Below are 22,682 nucleotides of genomic sequence, written 5' to 3'. Positions count from 1 at the left end.
TTGGAATTGAGTCGGTCTGGAATGGGCAGTCTCTACAGGATCAGTAAGGCCCACTTCTCAAAACACATACAGAATACATCTCCAAATTAAAAGGAGAGTATTGATATGAATTTTCTAAAAGTTATCCTGCATGCCAGATGTCATAGCACATGCCTTAAATCCAGCATTCCAGAGGCTGAGGCAGGAGGATCAATGCAAGTTCAAGGCCAGCCTAGGCTATATAGTGAGTTCAAGGATAGCTTGAACTACATAGTGAGACCCTGTCTCAAAAACACAAAAACAAAACAAAGAGAAAAAAAGTTATCCTGTAAGTCAGATTAAGGATAGATACATAGAGTCCTACTGCCCTGTGTACTGTTTCAAAGGAGGCAAAATAAACTGGCCACTTGACAATATAGATGAGAAATTAAATTGTGAGATGCATAACATAAACAGTTTTTGGTCACAAAAATTTAAAAAATCAGTGAGCAGACATTGTCTTTAATCTTCAAAACTGAAGTACAATATCATTGAGCATTGCAGAGGCAGGCCCATTTCCTACAATAGAGAAAGGCCATCTGTGAGCTATAGTCTACATAAGAGCTAAGCCTGACGAACAGTAAGAGACCAGGATTTGCCTAGTATCCAGCATCATGTCTCCACAGGGTCTGTTCCAGATATCTAAAGACTGTACTGCTCATCATTTCTGAAGAAACAAGAGGATTTAGTGAGAAAGAAAAATAGTTCATTCAATGCTAGCTCTAAAAATGGTGGAGAAAGGTGGGCAGCAAAATACATTCTCTAGAGTACCTGGAAATGAGACACGTGGAAAACAACTTAGTCACGAACAAAAAATTGTAGAGCTCAGGGAATCAAGAAGGAGCCCTGGATGTACATGAATGTCTCTAATAAATAGTTTGGACTGATCACCCTGAGGTTTAGTGCTCCATTCTTAGGAATCCTAACCAGCTAAATCTGAGGATTCTGCAGGACTTTCTTTTGTGGGAACTACCCTTCCCCCACAGTGGAGCATCTAAAGGAGGTTTGACCAAACAAAACACTTTGATTTTAGATACCAAAGTTCTCAAAATATGGGGAAATTTATTGCAGCAATACAAGACTAGATCAACATTTGTAACTAAGTCAAAGCAATCCATTATATCAAGAGGCTACAGGAAAACAGGATACATAATTGTTACACTCATTCTTAACACACTTTCAGCAATTTAGAAGGGAAGCTTTCTAAATTACATTATCATCTACATGAAACCAAAGAGCTATGTTTAATGCTCAACACTGAACATTTTCCATAAACATCAACCACACAAGTATAAAGAATAGATATTTTTCCCCTTTATTTAACATCATACTTGAAGATCATGAAGTACAATGACAGAATGAAAGTGATGAAGCCTAGAAATCGGTTCACTATTAGCTAATGTTATTGTTTATGAAGAAAATCTTGAGGAATATATTTTAAAATACTGATGGGCCTAAAAACTGAGTTAAGCAATGTTATAATATGCAAGGTGAACACTAACAAATATATTCCTATTCTACGAAAGATCATATGGAAACGAGTATGAAGCTGGGTGAGGTGATACCTGTGATCTCAACTACTCACACAGGAAGCTAAAGTGAAAGAACCCCTTGAGCCCAGGAGTTAAGAGGCCCCATCTCTTAACAAACAAAACCTGCCAATGTCACATAAAATGACCTCACAAAAGTATCTACAATAAATTCAAGCAGGGTGATAGTGCACACCTGCAATCCCAGCTCTTCTGCAGGTTGAGACAAGAGGAACACAAGTTCTAGGCCAGTCTGGGCAACTTGTCTCAAAATTCAACCTGTCTAGGGCCGGGAATTTAGCTCAGTGGTGCCACTGCCTGCCTCGAAAGTACAAGGTCCCGAGTTCGATCCCTGGTACCAAAAAAAAACAAAAACAAATTAACCTATCTCGAAAATTTTAAAAATCGCTGCAGTGTAGTTCAAGCATGGATGAAGACCTGGGTTCAATACCCAAACTACCCCCACCCCAATAAAAGGAAAAGAAAAAAATATATGTCCAGGGTTTACTACTTGAAAATTATAAAACATTTATGAAATAAATGAAAGGGGATTTGGAGGAAAAAAAAGACCATTCATGGACTGGAAGGTTCAACATACAAAACCTTTTGATTATCATCAAAAGAACTTACTGTACAGATTTATAGTAATTTCTACAATAACAGGAAGATGCTTCTTAGATATATAAAAACACATGCTAAAAATGAAACAAAGCCATAAGAATAAAACTGATATGGAAAGACAAAACAATTTTTACAAGAACAAAGAGGACAGAATAACTATGTATTTGATAGGTGCACAAGATAGTGTGTTACTGACACAGGTTTTGGCCTCTGCCAATAAACACAGAAAACCACATCAATAACCTAGAAAATGCAAAAATAGGCCAACATGAATATGCTCAGTTGTTTATGACCAAGACATAAAAGTAATTCAATAAACATAGAATAGTCTTTATAATAAATGGTGCTAGAACAAATGAAATTTCTCAATAATGAAACTCAACCTATGCTTTGTATGGTAATACAAAAATTATCTTAATATGGACCAGAGATTAAAAAGAAAAAGGTAAGCTAAAACTTTTAGAAGAGCCAGGAATGGTGGGACATGCCGAAAATGCCAGTACTCAGGAAGCTGAGGGAAGATTGCTGTCAAGACCAGCCTGAACTACAAGCAAGACCCTTTCCCAAAATAAATAAATATATAAAATAAAATATATATATACACATATATTTTAGCAGGAACCAGGTGAGGTGGCACACACCTGTAATCTCAGCACTCTGGGAAGATAAGGCAGAAAGATCAAAATTTCTAGTGCAGCCTAGGCAACTTAGCAACTTACTAAGACCTTGTATCATAATAAAAAAGAAAGCTAGGGATGTAGCTCATGCCAAGTCCCTGGATTGAATCCTCAGTACCACAAAAAAATAAAACCACACTATCCCTGAGATAAAATTTCAACGTACACTAGAAGATACAGTTGAGACCTTTAATACAAGTCCTTTAATACAAACAAGCACAATAGCAACTGAACTCTTTCATGGGTGAATTCTCAGATGTAGAAGACTGAAGACTGGGTCAATTTCAAACATGACTCTTTAGATGACAAATGATTATTTTTTTCATAGAGATGGCGCTAACTGAGTTTCTCTCTGGTATGAATAACCCGAGGTTGTGTTAGGCGATTCGCCTGACCAGTGATGTTCCTCAGTGGTTACATGAAGAAACTCTTTCCCTAATACGAGTCCTTCAATTTTGGCAGAGGGTTGCACACTTGTGATAGGTCTCTCCTCCTCTATGACACTGGCAGGGTTCTTCTTCATGTGCCTCTTTTGATGCTGTGTGAGAGAAGAGTTGCAGGTAAAGGCCTTTCCACATTCACTGCACCTATAGGGCTTCTCTCCTGTGTGGATGAAGGAGTGGCGGATGAGGTGTGCACTCCGCAAAAAGGTTTTCCCACACTCCATGCATTTGTAGGGCTTCTCCCCACTGTGAATCCGCTGGTGCCTGGTGAGGCCTGACCTGTGGTTGAAAAGCTTCCCACATTCCATGCACTCGGACGGTTTCTCTCCTGTGTGGATGCTGAAATGGCGAATGAGGTCTGCCCTATCGCTAAAGGCTTTCCCACATTCTTTGCACTCATAAGGTGTTTCTCCAGTGTGGGCTTTTTTGTGCAAGATGAATGTAGAGCGGTGGACAAAAGCCTTTCCACACTCACCACATACATATGGCTTTTCCCCGGTGTGGATGCGCTGGTGCTGCTTGAGGTATGACCCTCGGTGGAAGGCTTTCCCACACTCCAGACACATATACGGCTTCTCCCCGGTGTGGGTGACATAGTGGTGAATGAGGGCTGAACGCTCACCAAATCCTCTCCCACATTCATTGCACTGGAAAGGTTTCACTCCAGTGTGAATCTGTTGGTGCCACGTGAGGTACGACCGCTGGTTGAAAGCCTTGCCGCACTCCGAACACTGATAGGGCTTCTCTCCCGTGTGGATGAAGTAGTGTCGAGTGAAACCTGCCTTATCTCGAAAGGCTTTGCCACACTCATTGCACACAAAGGGCTTTTCTCCAGTGTGGATCCTGTTATGCAAAATCATTGTGGAGCGGTAGGCAAAGGTCTGTCCACACTCACTGCACTTATAAGGCTTCTCTCCACTGTGTGTTCGCTGGTGCCGACTAAGGTGAGTCCCACGGCTGAAGGCCTTCCCACACTCCAGGCACTTATAGGGCTTCTCTCCGGTGTGGACCATCTGGTGCTGGAGGAGTTGAGTGCTCTTGCGGAAGGACTTCCCACACTCTGTGCACTCATAGTGCCGCACTATCATGTGAACCCACTGATGGCGAAGGAGAAACCGTTCCTTCTTAAACAGTTTCCCACATTCCTGGCATTTGAAGGGATTTTTTCCTTCATGTACCAAGTGATCTGAAGCTGATCCACGGGAGTCACAGATATATGAAGCTGGGTATAGAGAGATGTGCTCCTGCACAGACCTTGAACACACACTATCAGCTGACCCCATGCCATCATGTCCAGGCCTTCTATTCCCAGGAAGCTTCTCCCCTGGAACCTCAGTCCCTGGTCTCAGGAATCCTTCTTGCAACTCACACGGCTCATCCTGACCCCGGTGCAGCCCCAACAGGAAGTCCCCAGAGGTTCCTTCTGACTGACAATCATGAAGGGAGGCTCCCTCAGGCCAGGCCTGGTAAGCAGGAGTGGGCTTCATGCTGTTAGGTTTTCTGCTATTACCTGAAGGAAATACAATACACAAAAAGGGTGAGTAACACCAATACCAGAGAAAAGAAATCAGCATTTCAGTAAGAATAAGATGAAATACAAGACTCTACTCCTGGAATGATTTGAAATCCAGCAAACCCAGTTTTGTAACATCTTTCTTTTTGTCCCTAGGACTCTTGAAACTTCTTGTTTTCATACATCAGTTTTTTATTATTAACCAAGAAAAATCTCATCTAGTACTTTGTCACACTGCTAGTCAGAAATGCTTCAGTGATAAAAGGGGCCGATACTGGATCAACCAAATCATTTCTACACATTCAAAACTCATTTACAAAGAAATACTGTCCAACACAGCCCAGCACTAGATTCTTGAGACTTTTTTTTTTTCCTTGAGACTTTTGAAAGAAAACTCAGAGGGGGTGCCTGGGGCAGATGACAAAGTTTCTGAAATCGAGACCCCACTCACAGTCAAGACTAGGCAGAGGATGAATAATAACAACATAGCCAAGGGAGCCCTGAAGGGAAGAGACACTGGCTCTGAAGTGTGCCATCTGTTCTTTTTAGACACAAGCTTGGGCACAGTCCAAAGCCCCTGAAGCTAAGTGTATCTGAATGTCAGCAAGTAGGAGGGGAAGCAGTGCATGGTGAAGTGGAGTGACATCTTTACTTCCTCATCTCCCTTCTGCCAGATGGAGGTGCCCAGGGATGCATCAGCCCCTATGCTGTGGACAGTGGGCAATGGGTACATGACTCCTTGTGTGACAGCAAGCTGCCTGCTGACCCCCGTGGTCCTGTGTTTCCTATTGTAAACCAGTGAGATTACAACAGGAGCATAGCTATTAGAGCAGCCAGATTTACTGCTGCTGGACTGAAGTTCAAGGGGACAGTGAGACTTCCCCAAGTACACAAGCCTCTTTTGTGTCAAAGCTATTTGTTAAGCCCAAGCAGAACCAGGAGCTGACTTCTGTATTATGCCTCGCAGCTCCCCAGGGGCAGTAGTCTGTGAAAGGCCTGAGAGATATAGAGGGCAGAGGGCACCTCAGGTTAAAGGCTTCAAGGCCCCACTGCCCCAGAGGCAAAAAATGATTTCCAGAGTTCAGAGGCAGGGGTCACCAGTAAGTCTGCTACCTGCTGTCCACCCAGTGGCTGGCACCTACCTGAATAAAAGCTTTGGAAGAGGACTCCTGTTGCCGTCCATAGATCCTGGCTGTGCTCCAACTGGTAGATAAGCTCTGACTTGGACAAGGGACAGCCTGTACATGAAGAAAGGAGACACAGGGATTGGTGGGAATAAGAATCCACTTAATCTAGTCTGGAACTTCAAGATGGGGACGAGTCAATGAAAAAGCTTCTACATTCATAAAGTTGCCAGAAGAGTTAAAAGAGTGCAGTGTGAACGAACAATATAAACAGAAAGATGATGAGAATGGGGAATGTGTTGGTCTCATGACCTACCTCACTACTACCTTTCACAAAATAATAGGCTGAAAGACAGGAAGAGACCCACAAAGAAAAACCAGGACAACAGACTTAAAGCCAGGCACAACCAAGTTCCTTCCAGAAATTTCATCTGTCCTCAAGGGCTGGAGTTACAAATGCTGACCCAGCCTTGCATCCCTGACTAAAAAGGGTGCCTTTGGTTCTGCACAATACCCTTATGTCCTTCCAATGTATCCCTCTTTTTTGTGACCAAACACAGACTGTTTGTCTCCCAAATCTCGCTAAATGAGATTTAAAGAGATCAAGGAAGAAGTAAATGCAAAGAAATGACAGAAACTGTAAAGCAAGGAAGGCACTTCCAGAGGTGTCAATGACCAGCCCAGTGTGGACTCTGAGAGCAGAGGGACAGAGGATCCAGTGGCCAGATGGCTGAGGGGAGCCTTACCCACAGCAGTCAAAAGTCCACAGGTCTCCAGCATCACCTCCCAGTATAAGGTCCTCTTGGAAAGGTCCAGCTGCTCCCACTCCTCCTGAGTAAATCTCACAGCCACATCTTCAAAGGTCACAGCAACCTGGGAAGTCAAACACAGGAAGCAGAACTGCCTTGGGACTGTTCGGTAGAATGTGACTGTGTCACTTGAGCACAACAAAAGATGTGGACAACCAAGAACCAAATCACCAAGTACCCCAGTAGAGGGCTGAGCTCTATGCTGTGCTTCAGTGTAAGGAGGTGTTGCATGGTCAGATTATAGCAGTATGCTTGAGAGAAATTTCATAGCCAGGATGACACTGCAGACTTAGACAAGTTTAAGACAATCCTGAACGGACATATGGCACACATAGCAAGTACTCTGAGATACTGAGAAATAGAAAAGAATAACAACAAAAATAATATATAGACATAGCAATAGCACCTCCATCTTACTGGTCCTCAGTGTGGGCTTGGCTCCTTCCATATGCCATGGTAAAGTGACAAGAAGCCTCAACTCAAGAGCCAGACTCCAGAAATCAATATCTGCTTGCTGTGTGACCATCAGGCCCTTGTTGGTCTGAGCCTCTATCTCAGATCAATATATTTTCCACCTCTCCATTTACCCTCAGAAGAATGAGAGAAACAATGCCTATAAAAGAAACATGGGTGATGGGCCACAGCCCCAGAAGTCAACACTATCAACATCTCAACTGAGGTCCAGGAAGTTCTACAAGTTCATGCAAACTTACATGCCATATAAATGACAGGATCTGAATCCAGGACCCTCCAGTAGGCAACCTACTCATGGAGAAATGACATTCCCCTAAGAGCAAAGTTAATTCACAGTTAATGAGATTGTAATGCATTCCAAATAAGTTTCCCTATTGTATCCACTTCTGAAAATATTTCTGTGGAGAGGGCGGGGGGGCATCGTCACACATCTCATTAAGGAGATACCTGACATAGTGGCATCTGTATGTGAAGTGATAGGGCCTGGACCAGCTTATGAGGTCCTCTACATTCCTTCTGGACCCCACAGTTGCCCGTGGAGAATTCAAAATGAGCCACTACTTCTTTTCCCTACCTGAATCTTGCCAGGACTTATCACTGAGGGTCGGATCCTTCAGCAACAGGGAACAGGACTCCAAGAGAGTTATGGCCACGAGAACCTAGCATATGGACTGGATATCATGTCCCTCCCTCCCGGTTAAGAGGAAGTAACATCCATCAAAAGACCACAGAGCCAGGTGTTGTGGTGCAATCCTGGAATCCCAGGTACCTAGGAGGCTGAGGCAGGAGGATCACAAGTTCAAGATGAACCTGGCCAACATAATAAAGAGATAGGGGATGCACTTTTGAGAAAGAGCACTTGTCCAGCACTCATAAGGCCCTATATTCAATCTCCATTACGGCAAGAAAAGGAAATCACACTCTCATCCATTCTGGATATGAGTCAGCAGGTGGGGGAGGACCCACAGGTCTCCTGAGGACTCCTTTTAAACCAATGAACCTTTCCTGAGTGACAGCGGTCTCCCTGCCTGAGAGCCCATGTGCCCAACACTACAGTCTTGAATGAGGCACGCTCGACTTGCAATTTACTTTAGGTGACTTCTCCAGACCTCCCCATGCACTCCGTAGAGAACATGATAACAACAGAACAGGTTACTGATGATGGGCATGGTAGTTTCTGATCAGAGCAGAAAGGGAGGCCATGCAGATTCAGAGGCAGCGTCTCCAGCAAGGCCAAATGCAGGACAAGGCTGCAAAGCAGAAGAGATCTTCGTGTTGTCAGGCTGCTGGGTTTCAAGACAAGGAACCAGGAGAAACCAAGACCAGGTCGGGAGAGGGCGCAGGGCGGATGACGGGGACTCAAGGCCACAGTGGGGCTGCGTTTATGAAAAGTGTGAGCTGACACCGCAGATGGAGCTGCACTCACCCTACAGCCTCCTTCCCTGGAAAACTGGGGATGAAGCAACTCACAACCACGGCCTCCTCTCTGGAATAAATGACGACCAAGAGAAACGCGGGCTGTCTTAGCCTCAGCCTCTCAAACTAGCAGAGGAACCGCGGAGCCAGAACCCTCGTCCACTCACCTGCGCCGCCGCCATCGCGGACGCCGAGGACCGAGGGGCAGGCGACCTCCAGCGCCTCCCCAGCCTGGGTGGGTGATTTTGGTGGACGGACCCGTTCCCAGCCTCAGGTGCCTCCATGTAAGACGCGCAACAGGTACAGGGCGCCGCCGGCGGCTCCTGGAATCCTTGGGCTGGTTCCTCACAGCCTCGCCTGCACCTCCCACGACGAGGCGCCAGCACTCTATCCGGATCTTTCCGGCGCCGGAAGATGACGCACAGGAAGACAGTCGTAAGTCCCTCCCCCGCGACAGGCATAGCCCCTGTTCCGGGCCATGATTGGTCCAGATCAAACGCCCAACCCGCCGCAATGCCTCGCGGGTAACGCAGTTTTTTAAAATCTGACGTCATCCAAACGGTGGAGACCTTTCAAATCCTATTTCTGGGGCTGGGGATTTAGTTCAGTGGTTCCGCCGCCTGCCTTGCAAGTAGAAACTCCGGAGTTCGATCCCCGGTACCAAAACAAGAACAACAACAACAAAAATATTAAAAAGTAATGTAAATCAAATCCTATTTCTCTGTTTGCCACAGGCCTGATTTTTACAGTGAATTTTTTTTTATCCTTTTTTTTTGGTATTAAATTCTTTTATTGGTACATTGTAGGTATACAACACAATTACATTTCTCATTGGGAGTTGTACCTTTACATAATGCATCTTGGTTCGTATTTTTTCCCCATTCCTAGCCCTCCCTTCACGCCCTCCACCCTTCCCTATTTACAAAGACTTTATTTCCATTTCTTCCATTTCTCATCATTTTTCCTTTCCCTTCATTCCTTTCCCCTGTCCCTCCCACTACCCCTACCCCTTTGGACCTTTTTTCCTATTTTACATTATCGATTATCCATTCTAATGATTGGTACATTTTAGGTATACAATATAATGACATTCATCATTGGAAATTTGCACCTTTACATATTCTCTCTTGGTTCTTATTTTTCACCCTTGCCCAGCCCTCCCTTCAACCCCTCCAGTCCTCCCTATTTACAAAGATTTTGTTCCTATTTTTCCATTTTCTCATATTAATCCCATTCCCTTCTATCCTTTCCCCTAGCCCTCCCACTTCCTTCCCCTTTGCCCCTTTTCTTCCTATTTCACATTACCTATTATACATTTAGTCCTATTTCACATTACCTATTATACATTTAGTTTATTTACACTTTCAGTTTCTCACACCAGAGAAACTATTCGGTATTTACACATGTGTGTCCTATTTATTTCACTTAAGAGTATCACCTCAATGTGTATCCACTTAGCTATAAATGTCTCTAATTTCTCATTTTTTATGGCTGAGTAGTACTCCATTTTATTTTAAAAAACCACATCTTCTTTATCCAGTCACCAGTTGATGGGCATTTGGGCTGTTTCCAAGTTTTAGCTATTACAAACTGCGCTGCTATGAACATGGGTGCACATACATCACTGTGGTATGATTCTTTTAATTCTTTGGGGAAGATCCCCAGCAGTGGAATAGTGGGGTCAAATGGGACTTCCAGTCCTAGTTCTTTGAGGTATCTCCATACTGATTTCCACAGTGCTTGCACCAGTTTACACTCCCACCAGCAGTGGAGCAGTGTTCCTCTTTCCCCACACCCCTGCCAGCATTTGTTATTGGTTGATATCATTGTAGCAGCCATTCTTTCTGGAGTGAAGTGGAATCTCAGCATTGTTTTCATTTGCATCTCTCGAATGACCAGTGATGTTGAACATTTTTTCATGTATTTATTTGCTATTTCTACTTCTTTGTCTGAGAAATGTCTGTTCATTTCAGATGCCCATATTTGGATTGGGTCTTTAAATTTGGGAAGTCTGATCTTTTTAAGTTCTTTATAGATTCGAGATAGTAGACCTTTGTCTGAGGAAGAGCAGGTGAAGATTTTTTCCCACATTGTGGGTTGTCTCTTCACACTGCTGGTGGTTTCTCTTGCTGTGCAGAAGCTTTTTAATAAGAAGAGATCCCATTTGTTGATTGTTTGTGCTAGTTCACAGGCAACTGAGGTTTTGTTCATAAAATCTTTTCCTACACCGATGTCTTCAAGGGTTCTACCTAACCTCTGTTCCAACTGGTTCAGAGTTTCTATTTTAATATTTAGATCTTTAATCCATTTTGATTTTAGTTTAGTGCATGGTGAGAGATACAGGTCTAGTTTTAATCTTTGGCAAGTTGAAGCCCAGTTTTTCCAGCACCATTTATTAAAGACGCTATCTTTCCTCCAGTGAGGATGTTTGGCTCCCTTGTCGAAGATGAGATGGCTGAGTGTGTCTGGCGTTGTTTCTGCATCTTCTAATCTGTTCCACTGGTCCTCAAGTCTGTTTCTTTGCCAGTACGATGCTGTTTTTATCACAGTAGCTTTGTAGTATAGTTGCAGGTTGGGGATTGTGATACCCCCTGCCATGTCTCTGTTACCTAGAATTGCTTTTGCTATTCTGGGTCTCTTCTTGTTCCCAATGAATTTTTGGATTGTTTTCTCGAGGTCTATGAAGTATGCTGCTGGGATCTCAATTGGAATTGCACTAAATCTATATAGCAGTTTTGGAAGTATGGCCATTTTCACTATATTAATCCTTCCTACCCAGGAGCAGGGGATGTCTGTCCATTTTCTGATATCATCTTCAATCTCTCTTTTGAGAGTGCCATAGTTTTCAGAGAAGAAGTCTTTGATTTCTTTCGTTAGGTTGATTCCTAGGTATTTCAGTTTTTTGGATGCTATTGTGAAAGGAATTATTTGCCCTATTTCTCTCTCAGTGAGTCTGTCATTGGTGTAGAGGAAAGCTATTGATTTTTGTGTGTTGACCTTGTAACCAGCTACTTGACTGAATTTGGTTATTAAGTCTAGAAGACTTTTGGTGGAGTTCTTGGGGTCTTCTATATAGAGTATCATGTCATCTGCAAATAATGACAATTTGACTTCTTCATTACCTATCTTTATTCCTTTTATTTCTTTCTCTTGTCTAATTGCCATGGCTAAAGTTTCCAGAACTATATTGAACAAGAGTGGTGATAGTGGACATCCTTGTCTTGTTCCTGATTTTAGTGTGAAGGATTTCAGTTTTTGACCATTTAGTATGATATTGGCTGTTGGTTTTTCACAGATGGCTTCTATCAGTTTGAGGTAGAGACCATCTATTCCAATTTTTTGTAGGGTTTTTATCATAAATGCATGTTGGATTTTGTCAAATGCTTTTTCTGCATCTATGGAGATAATCATATGGTTTTTGTCCTTGGCTCTCTTGATATAGTGTATTACATTAATTGATTTTCATATATTGAACCATCCCTGCATCCCTGGGATGAATCCCACTTGATCAGGGTGTATGATCTTCTTGATGGTCTTCTGCATTCTGTTTGCCAGTATCTTATTAAGGATTTTTGCATCTATGTTCATTAATGAGATTGGCCTATAGTTCTCTTTTTCAGTTGGGTCTTTCTCTGCTTTGGGGATCAAGGTGATGCTTGCTTCCAGGAATGAATTTGGGAGTATTGCTTCCCTTTCAATTTCATTGAAGAGTTTAAACAGTAGTGGCAGTAGTTCCTCTCTAAATGTCTTGTAGAATTCAGCAGTGAAGCCATCAGGGCCCGGGCTTTTCTTAGTTGATAAGTGTTTAATGACATTTTCAATTTCATTGGTTGATATTGGGTTGTTCAGAATTTTTAGGTATTCTTCATTCAACTTTGGTAATTCATATCTATCTAGAAATCTGTCCATTTCTTCTGTGTTGTCCATCTTATTGGCATATAGGTTCTGGAAGTAGGTATTGATGATCCTCTGGATTTCTGCTGGGTCTGTTGTAATTCACCCTTTTCATTCCTAATTGCATGGATTTGGGCCTTTTCTTTCCTTTTTCTGACAAGGTTGGCTAAAGGTTTGTCAATTTTGTTGATTCTTTCGAAGAACCAACTCTTGACTTCATTGATTTTTTGTATCATTCTCTTAGTCTCCATTGCATTGATTTCTCCTCTGATCTTTATAATTTCCTCCCTTGTATGAGCTTTGGGGTTGTCCTGCTCTTCTTTTTCTAGAAGCTTGAGGTTCAGCATCAGGTTGTTTAATTGGGCTCGTTCCTAATATGCGTATTCACTGCTATGAATTTCCCTCTTAAGACTGCTTTCATTGTGTCCCATAGATTCCGATATGTCATATTGTCATTGTCATCTAATTGAAGGAACTGTCTGATTTCTTCTTTAATTTCCTCTGTGACCCATTGGTTATTCAGAAGTGTGTTGTTCAATTTCCACGTGTTTATGAAACTTTTTGAGTTTCTTTTGCTATGGATCTCCAATTTCATGGCACTATGGTCTGATAATATACAGGGGATAACTTCAATTCCTTTGCACTTACTTAAACATGTTCTATGTGTGAGTATGTGGTCTATTTTGGAGAATGACCCATGTGCAGCTGAGAAGAATGTGTATTCTGATTTTGTGGGGTGGAAGACTCTGTAAACATCTGTTAAGTTCATTTGTTCAAGAGTTCCACTGAGTTCTAGTATTTCATTACTTACTTTTAGTCTAGTTGATCTATCTATTTGTAACAGTGGGGTGTTGAGGTCCCCCACTACAATTGTATTAATGCATATATGACTTTTCATGTCCGTTAGTATTTGTTTTATATAGTTGGGCACACTAGTGTTTGGTGCATAGATATTTATGATTGTCATCTCTTCCTCTTGGATTCTTCCCTTTACAAGGATGTAGTGTCCTTCTTCATCTCTCTTAATTAGTGTTGGTTTGAAATCTACTTGATCTGCCAAGAGGATAGCTACTCCTGCCTTTTTTCGGGTTCCTGTCCCATGCAGTATTGTTTTCCACCCTTTAACTTTCAGTCTATGAGTTTCCTTTTGAATTAAGGGTATTTCTTGTATGCAGCATATTGTTGGATTTTGCTTCTTGACCCATTCTGCCAGTCTATTTCTTTTGATTGGTGAATTGAGACCATTAACGTTGATGGTTATAACGGAAACGTATTGACTTGTCATTGCCATGACTTTTTCTTTTTGTTGGGTTCTCCCCCTTTCCATTTAATTTCTTGTCATGCCAGATGGCTTCATTCTGCTTTGCTTCCTGGGGTTGTGATCCTCATTGTCTGTTCCTAGGATATTGTGTAAAATTCTTTGGAGTGCTGGTTTGGTATTCACGAAGTTCCTAAGGTGCTCTTTGTCATGAAAGTATCTTATTTCTCCATCCATTTTGAAAGATAGTTTTTCAGGGTACATCAATCTGGGTTGGAGGCTGTTTTCTTTTAGGGCTTGGAATATGTCACTCCAAGCTCTTCTTGCCTTGATGGTTTGTGTTGAGAAGTCTGCTGTGATTCTGATGGGCTTTCCTTTGTATGTGATTTGTTTCTTTTCTCTGACTGATTGGAGAACTTTGTTCTTCTGTTGTGTTTCTGGAATCTTAACAATTATATGCCTATGTGTAGATTTTTTTTGATCAAGGCTATTTGGAGTCCTATATGCCTCACTTATCTGTATGTCAAGCTCTTTTCCCCTGCTTGGGAAGTTTTCTGCCATTATTTCTGTGAAGAGACTTTTTATGTCATCTGTACTCTCTCCTGTTTCTTCATTGAACCCAATCAGTCTTATGTTATTCTTCTTTGCATCATCTAGCAGCTGCTGGATTGATTTCTCATGTTCCCTTATAATTTTGAAGCAATTTTTCTTTTCATGGTCACTAATTGCAATCTTATCTTCTGTATCTGAAATTCTGTCCTCACATTGGCTCATTCTGCTGTGTAGACTTTCAAGGGAGTTTTTCATGTCCTGGAAATCTACTTGCATCTGTTTTATGGATTCCATTTGTTTCTTATGTTGGGATTCCATCATGTTCCTGAGCTCCTCTCTAGATTTATTAATCATATCTCGCACTAGGGGCACAATTTCTCCTGTTATCTGAGAAATTATTTCTGATTTCATTTTTTCCAGATCCCCTTTTGTTGCCAGTTCAGTGGGTCCAGGTGGTTGAGTATCAGAGTGTTCCATTTCATTTCCCTTTTCGGTTGCTGTAGGTGATCTGGAAGTCTGATTTTGAGACTTATTTATGTGTTTTCTCATTTCAAATGGGGCGGGGGGCTTTTAGCGCCTGCACGGATTACCTCCTCTGAGCTGGGTGAGGTGGGACAGGGGCCGGGAGCAGCGGTAGGGATGATGACCCAAAAGCCCTTTCCTGTGGGCTGGGAGCAGCGGGAGGGATGGTGGCCTGGAAGCCCCTTCCTCTGGGCCAGGAGCAGTGGGACAGAAGGTGGCCCAAAAGCCCTTTCCTCTGGGCTGGGAGCAGTGGGAGGGATGGTGACTGGGAAGCCCCTTCCTCTGGACCAGGAGCAGTGGGAAGGCGGCTCAGAAGCCCCTACCTCTTGGCCGGGAACAGCGGGACTCAGTACCTTGGTCTGGTGGTCTGGTGTCCTCTGCGCCCCTGTAGCGTGGAACTAGGTGGCTGCCTTCGAGCAGGGTGATTCGGTGTCTCCCGCGCTACTTGGGACCTCGTTAGGGCGTGCACAGACTGTCCTCTGTGCAGCGGGCTGATTTGGCGTATTCCGCGCGACTGGGGACCTCGGTAGGCTGTGGGCAAATCTGCCTGTCTGCAGCGGGCTGATTCAGCGTGTTCTGTGCTACTCAGGACCTCGGCAGGGCATGGGCAGACCTGCCTGTCTGCAGCGGGGTGATTCGGCGTCTTTCGCGCGACTCAGGACCTCAGTAAAGCGTGCACAGACCTGTCAGTCTGCAGTGGCCTGATTCGGCGTGTTCTGTTTGACTCAGGACCTGGGTAGGGCATGGGCAGACCTACAGTGAATTTAAATAAATGGTAGAAACTCTATCATTCGCCCACATTAAACCGAGGCTGTGCTGACGGAAACATTTCCCTTGGTTAAAGTAATTAAATGATCGAGGCCTGGCCTTGGACAGGGGTGTGACTTCCCAGCTTGCCTTGGGTCTTTTCCAGATCTCTACATAGGGGATACAGATAAACACTGCAAGGGCGTTTGGAGACAGAGGAGAGACAGTTGCAACACATCATGCAGATGGGACAGCAATGCAGTTGTTTTGATAACACCTAAAGCAAAAGACAAAAGGCACTCTAAACAGATAAAGCACGGTGTCACTGCATCAATCAAAGTGAGAAGAGTACTTGAAACATACCATCAATTTACCTGACAGCGGGGAAAGAGCAATAGTAACATGCCTTAAGGCATAAGAATGGAAAATCTTGAGGATGCCTGTGAAAGGGTGATAAGCCGGAAAACAGATCATCTAGGCAGGCCTGGGAGATGGCACACAGAAAGGCCATTTCCTCCTCCAAAAGTCACAAGAAGTGGAGAAATGATCTGGCCCCTCTTTACGTGTGGCCCTTTTCAGAAGTATCGGGCAACAAGGAGGACATCCAGAACTACTTTTCTAAAATCCCAGGCACTGGGACCCCACTAATTCAGTGGTCTGTAAACTACATTTATACCTTGGTTTTCAAACTTAATTCGTTCCAAATTTGTGTTCGAACACAGAAAAGCTTGAGAACTAAACATAATTTTCCCATAAGAAATAATGGAAAACCAAGTAATTGGTTCTGTGGTCCAAAAACTACTTACAAATTCATTTTTTCAGTACTTTAACAAATTTTCCAATTATTTCTTTCTTCATTGTGGTTTTCAGTTATCCTCTTGGCCTTACCACTGGTATTACTACCTTTCTTTGGACCATGTTTACAATATCTTACACAAATAAAGTGCAAATAAAACCCCAAAACAAAAAACACAGTGCCAAATGTTTTAATGCACTAACACAAGTATTGCCTGTAGTCTGGGCAAGAGGGGTGCTTAAACCGAAATGACACCCTTTGTGTTCACAGGGAGATAGGACACATGCCTCACTCTCAGCCTATTGGATTTTCGGTTTGACTATGGAGCAAAGTTACCAAAACCAAACAGATTTTTTTTTTAACTTTGCTTTTCAAGTAGTGGAAAGTTCAATTTTTAGAACCATTCGACAACCAAGGTATCACTTTTTCTGGTTATCATTGAGAGAAATAAAATGAGCCAAAATGTGAACACCCAAGCTAAAGCTTTTATTAAGGGGCAGAGCTGCCAGGCTGTCTCGAACAATGGCGAGAATAGCAACCAGGGGTTGGCTGGGTGAGGTTTATAAGGGCTGGGGGAGTGTGGTAGTGGCAGATGATTGGCTACGGCTGGGGGCGAGGTGGAAAAAAGGAGGTGACTTGTTTCCTGTAGGTAGGGGCCATTTTAGGATGCAGGGTTCTCAGGGCCATTTTACCTAGCAGAGAACTCTATCATTCCAGACTCTTGATATTATTATGGAGTAAGGGCAGAGGTCTCTTTATTGTAGCTGCTTCCTGTGAGCACAGAGGCAGTGATAAAGGGTAACAGGTCTGGGTCCTACGTGATGATGGCGTGGTCTCCTGTGGCAAAAGGTTGATAACTGGCCATAATGAGTTCACCGACTGTCTGATTGGTAAAGACCTCCAACTGCTCCTGCAAGAAATTTTGAAAACAATGAAACAGGCAGGGTCCAAAGAGTAGGATTGTGCAGAGGATAGTGAGGGGTCCCAGGAAAGGAAGAAGCCAGGGAAGCCATTGGTCAAAGTATCCTGGTAGGGAGTGTAGCTGGTCTAGGTCTCATCTGTGTTTCTCTGTATGCTCCCTGAGCTCCTTCACCTTGTACCCCACAATGCCAAACTGATTGACAAAATAACAGCACTTTTCCCCCAGGAGGAGACATGTTTCCCCTCTTTCTCCTGTTATTATATCTACAGCTCATCTATTTTGGAGTATCACAGCTGCCAGGGAATTGATTTGAGACTGCAGGGTGACCAGAGAGTCAGCTACCTTTTATATCCTCACTTAGCTCTTGGGATAGGGAGTAATAGAAGTGTGTTGATGTTGAGATTACTGCAACCCCTGTGCCTATTCCTGCCAGAACTCTGGCTCCTATTGGGAAAGGGAGTACAGGAAGGGCACACTTGTTAACATGGTGGATATTGGTAAAAAAAAAATGTCTAGCACATTTGTTGTTGATGTTATCTGTATGATCACTTTGAATTTGGCAGCCTATAGGCATGAATAAACAAGATTTTTAAAGAAATTAGAGCAGGAAAAATCTAAGCATGAGCACACTAGAATGGAAGGGCAGGTGGGGGAGAAAGTCACACTTAGATCTTGAAATAGTGAGTGATTGTAACCTGTTGGCTCTTAGATTTTTTTCATTGATAAAGGTTATCTGAGTCTGATACTTTGTCATAAGTCTCTCTAGTTTTAGCTATAAGAAGAGACAATTTGAAGAGCAAATCTCACTGAGAAAATTAAAACTCTAGCTGAGCTCTTATAGATTTTACCATAGTTTTTACTGATCTATAGCTGCAGTCAGCTACTGGTGTAGCTGGAAACTGCCAGAAGGGGTCAGTGATTGGAGCCCCATATTTGTGTCTAGCTTTATTACTATGTCGTTATTTTTATACCTCTTTTGGTTATTTTTTTTTCTGCTGAATGTTTAAGACCAAGTTAAAGTGAGACCTGTGTCAATTAATATGAACTTCTTGTTATCTATTAAGGCCAGTTAAGTCTCCTCAGGCCATTACTTTGGAACCAAGTGTAGAGCCTCTATGCTTCTCTGTCAGTGTCAGCCATCAGGATGGGTCATGGCCTTGCTTAACCATGTAGAGATTTTTTTTTTCTTGGTGACTCCCTTTGGCACATTGTACATTTGTCCTCTGGTGTCCAGCAATCTCCCTGCTCAGGAGGTTGAGTAACTTACCAAAGAGGTAGGATCCTGTAGAGAAGGTTCCCTTATGTCTTGGATCTTTGTTGACCTTGAGGGGCCAGGGCTAAAATATTGGCTGTCCTCATAGCCCAGTTACCTTTTTAGTTTTGGTCTCCAAACTAGTTGTTGAACACCAAGAAGAGAAGATCAGTAACATTAGCATTGCAATAGGAGTAGTGAACTTGTTCCGGAAAGCATGGAAAGAAATACAAAGAGACACAGAATTTGGGTAAATTAATAAAAATTTACTTGCAAGCAGGCAGAACCACCAGAAACTGGTCTGGTCAGTTTCCCCACCCTGCGTTCTTTGTTAGTCACCTTTTTATACTTTTTTAGTCATTATCTCATCCCTAGTGGCCTTCGTTAAGTAAATAAAGTTCCAATTCCTGTTTAATGGTTAGACACAGGTGGTTTCTGTTACTGATTACAGTCCTAAACACATGACGGTTAAGGCACATATATCACAAGTTTGCCCAAGCATTGCAACTGTGTTCTTCAGAGTTAGGATGCTGTCTATAGTAGACCTACAGATCAAAGGAGCTATATAACCTTCACTTTAAACACCAAAAGCAATGGGCTAAGGCAAGTTTTTAAAGGGATACACTACCTATTTTGCTTCTACAACTACTTTAATAATTAATCTACTAAGCAGTCTAAAACTTTTTCCCATCAAACTTAACTATTATAATCTTATCTGGATATCAAGCACTTTGAAATATAAAATATAGTTAAAAGACTGTTATTATCATGATTGTTCTAGTAGTTGAATTCCTGTAAAATGTTAACAGAGAAAAAAGAACTTTAAATCAAGAGCCATAAATAGTATTTTATGACAATCATGATGACCTTATCTTTGCAACACATTTAAATGTCCATCTTGGTATAAAATAGCCATTGTTAAGCATACTCATTTTTTAAAAAAAAAAACACCAAAAATTTTTATCTCAATTGTTATCTTTGATAGGATACCATCTAAAGAAAATGTCTCAGCCCATAAATGTACCTGTTATCATAAATAGCTGGAGTGTATAAAAAGGCAAATACCTGAATCAAAAAGAGGTTATTATCATAAACAACATATTAGAAAACCTGTACAGTCAGGAAGCATAAATACACTTAATACACCAGAAAATTAACAATAATAATTATCATAATTATATGTATGAGAACTTATGCCCTTTAATTCATTTTGGTACAAAAGCATCTTTTTAATAAAACCTTGTTATTGTTCTTTTTTGTTTGGTTGGGTTTTTTTACAGGAAATTTAATCTTTTGAAAATGACCAGTGTTAACATATCATAACAACATATTTAGAATTTATCTCTTTCATATCAAATCCCCAGCCCTGATGTAATTCTTTTATAAGGCTATGAAAACTATCAGGTCAGTCTGTTGTAAGACTATGAAAACAGGGCCGGGGATTTAGCTCAGTGGTTCCATCACCTGTCTCGAAACCAGAAGGACCGGAGTTTGATCCCCGGTACCAAAAAAAAGACTGAAAATTGTTGCGGTCCCCCTAGTGAGCAAAGTGGAAAATATTTCCATGTGGTTGCTCCTTTGCACACCAAGGGGAGTCCTGATAGCACCCTCTTTAAATCTCTTTAATTACTTTGACAAAGTTTATTTAATAACCTATAAAAACAAGATTGTTACATTGTTTGTAACCAATTAAAGTTTTGGAGTGATTATATTCAGACAACAATATGTATTACATCTTTTAATCTGTTAGCAACCTGAGGGGGGGAGCATGTCTTGAACTTAATAACCTTTATCTATAAACAAAACAACTGTAGGATTGGACAAACAAACATATAAGACAATTTATAAAACTGGAGTGTACTCAAATATATTTAGCCCAATTGAATTATAATATCTCTTTATAATTTTTAGGTTTACAATTATAAATAAGACTAGTCAAAACTTTTTATAAGTCAATTAACAGAGATCACATGTAGAATTAGAATCAGAAGGAATGAAAGCTCTTTGTGCCTGTAAACCTTTTATAACAAGCTTGAAATCAACAAGCAAACATACATATTTCCTTCATAAATCACTTCTGTACACCTTCTCAATGTACCTAGGCCTGTTGGTCTTGTATATCTCTTTTTATCCTTTTAACAAGAGAAACATATAAAATCCTTTCATATCAAAAGTATATCTCTTGGGCTGGGGATTTAGCTCAGTGGTTCCGGTGCCTGCCGCACAAGCACAAGTTCCCAAGTTCAATCCCCAGTACCAAAAAACAAAAAGAAACAAACAAAAGTATATCTCCTGTACTTACAGCTTTTTAAATATTTTTCCTCCGTCTCACTATAAACCTTCTATAACAAACTCATCTTCAGCTGTTAAAATTTTAAAGTGTCCCTTTTTTTTCTGTTCTCAGATGGTTACATTTTAAAATTTGACTGGCTGCCAATAAAACAGTAGTAACCTTGAGTTTTTCATCAACAAAGTACAGAAAAGAGTAAGTTAACCCTATAATTGCAATTCAAGAATTTACAATGCACAAGAAATGTCTTAAGCACACCAATTAAACATCAACTCAATTTGAAACAAATACATTTATCGGTTAACTAAAATTTGTAACTTGATTTTTTGGTAAAAATCTCTTGATGTCTGGTAGAGCACAGCTGTAGTTTTCTGGCTTTGTTTTCGATTCCAGACCTTTACAACAGCATCAGGCTGATAACATAGTGCTGGCCTTGGCTCTTAAATCCAGGAGTGGATTGTTTTTTGGTTTTTTTTACTATTTTGTTTTATCTTCTTCAGAGCTTTTCTAGCTGTTTTTAATCCAGCACTTATTTTCTCTTTTCAGTTTTTTAAAAAAATCTGAGTGTAAGCCCTCTTTGACCCTCTTCAGCCTTTTTTAGCTTTCTCTTAGTATCAGGGGCTGACTAAGAGATAAACTGAGTGTTAATGATGATCATGTCCACCTGGGAGGTAGGATCCATTTTGGTGTATTTGTGAAGGGCCTCAGTGAGGCGCTACAGGAACTGTGCCGGGTTTTTCATGGGTCTGTGTTATTTCTTTAATCTTATCAAAGTTATCAGACTTGTGAGCTGTCTTTTTTAAGCCTTCTATGCGGCAGAGAGTCATATGGTCTCTGTGGCCTCTATCTGCCTGGCCTAGCTGAGAGTTCCATAGTGGGTTTTCTCAGGGGACGGCCTGTCTCCCACTGGCTTGGTGTTACCAGCAGCATGAAATTCATCTGTTGGGGTCTGGGCCTCAGTCCAAACTCTTTCCTTGTCCTTGGGGATAAGTCAGTATCATATAGACGTCGTGTCAAGTCAGATCATAGGACAGAGTCAAGTAACGAAATTTTTTGATGTAGGAGTCAGGGTCAGAGGAAAAAGAGCCAAGACGCTTTTTAATCTGACAAAGATCTGTGAGGGAGAAAGGGACGCAGACTCTGACAACGCCTTCCATTCCCGCTACCTCCCGGAGGGGCATGATGGGGGCTGGAAGGGTTGGGTACCGGGCGCGGGTGCGAGGAGGGGAAACAGGAGGTGTGGGCGGTTTGCGGTGGTGAGAGCGAGTGAGCGGTGTGGGGAGGCAGAGCGCGGCGCGGCCGAGGGCCCCAAGGACGATGAGGTAGAAGGATTGCAGGGCGGGGTGGAGGGCAGTCGGCCAGGTCGAAGGGAGCCGGGTCTGGTTCTGAGCGGAGACTGGAAGTGGGGGTGAAACCGCGTGAGCGAGGAGAATCTGAGGGGTGGAGCAGGACTGACGAAGAGAAGGGCGGGTGAGGAGGTGGATGAAAGGCTGCACACAGGGGACTTCAGACCTTTTGCCATTGCGATGACAGAAATAGTGGAGGTCCCGAAGAACATTCGGGTGGAACGTTCCATTTTCTGGCCATTCGGAATCGTCACCTAATCTATATAGAGGCCACGCTTGGTTGCAATAGGAAAGAAGCCATTTAGGCTTGGTGTCGTCAGCGAGCCCGAGAGTTTTAAAGTTAGCCAATAGGCATCTCAGAGGGGTTGATCATGGGGGTTTGGATTGAGCAGCTCCCATAATAAAGGGAGGCCAGATATGTAAGGTGAGTATCAGAAAAGCTCCGGAGGAGAAGCGCGACAGTGAGGAGCATCCTTGTC

General features: G+C 42.3%; 2 protein-coding genes across 11 annotated transcripts in view; both read right to left on the bottom strand.

The window, feature by feature from the left end:
- Positions 1-1,060: 1,060 nt before the first annotated feature.
- On the bottom strand, positions 1,061-9,034 carry LOC147821305 (uncharacterized). The gene is made up of 4 exons (XM_087201067.1): positions 8,792-9,034; positions 6,672-6,798; positions 5,944-6,039; positions 1,061-4,798 (listed from the first exon to the last, which is right to left on the bottom strand). Exons 1-4 carry the CDS (start codon positions 8,906-8,908, stop codon positions 3,168-3,170), a joined length of 1,971 nt encoding a protein of 656 aa, XP_087057193.1. The 5' UTR covers positions 8,909-9,034; the 3' UTR covers positions 1,061-3,167.
- A 7,824-nt stretch (positions 9,035-16,858) lies between these two features.
- Positions 16,859-22,682, bottom strand: part of LOC101717170 (uncharacterized) — a 28,847-nt gene continuing 23,023 nt past the window's right edge. For 9 of the 10 annotated variants that reach the window (XM_021246218.2, XM_087201076.1, XM_087201079.1 and 6 more), the window contains 2 exons: positions 18,583-18,769; positions 16,859-17,303 (listed from right to left, as the gene is read on the bottom strand). The gene's annotated coding sequence lies outside the window, so the exon portion shown is untranslated. The remainder of the gene's footprint in view (positions 17,304-18,582; positions 18,770-22,682) is intronic. The other variant, XM_087201078.1, reaches the window with a different exon arrangement.

The sequence above is a fragment of the Heterocephalus glaber genome, unplaced genomic scaffold (genome assembly GCF_053883595.1).
Source record: "Heterocephalus glaber isolate CG9 unplaced genomic scaffold, H.glaber_assembly_v1.0 deba00001745, whole genome shotgun sequence".
NCBI classification, from domain to species: Eukaryota; Metazoa; Chordata; class Mammalia; order Rodentia; family Bathyergidae; genus Heterocephalus; species Heterocephalus glaber.
The sequence above is the reverse complement of the archived record's forward strand: the minus strand, read 5'-3'. Positions and strand labels throughout refer to the sequence as shown.

Excerpts from the sequence above, each read along its gene's own strand:
- LOC147821305 (XM_087201067.1), bottom strand. The coding sequence starts at position 8,908 with ATGGAGGCACCTGAGGCTGGGAACGGGTCCGTCCACCAAAATCACCCA. Across the intron at positions 6,040-6,671 it reads TGGACTTTTGACTGCTGTGG|GCTGTCCCTTGTCCAAGTCA; the intron begins GTAAGGCTCCCC and ends CTTCATGTACAG. Across the intron at positions 4,799-5,943 it reads CTTCCAAAGCTTTTATTCAG|GTAATAGCAGAAAACCTAAC; the intron begins GTAGGTGCCAGC and ends TATTTCCTTCAG.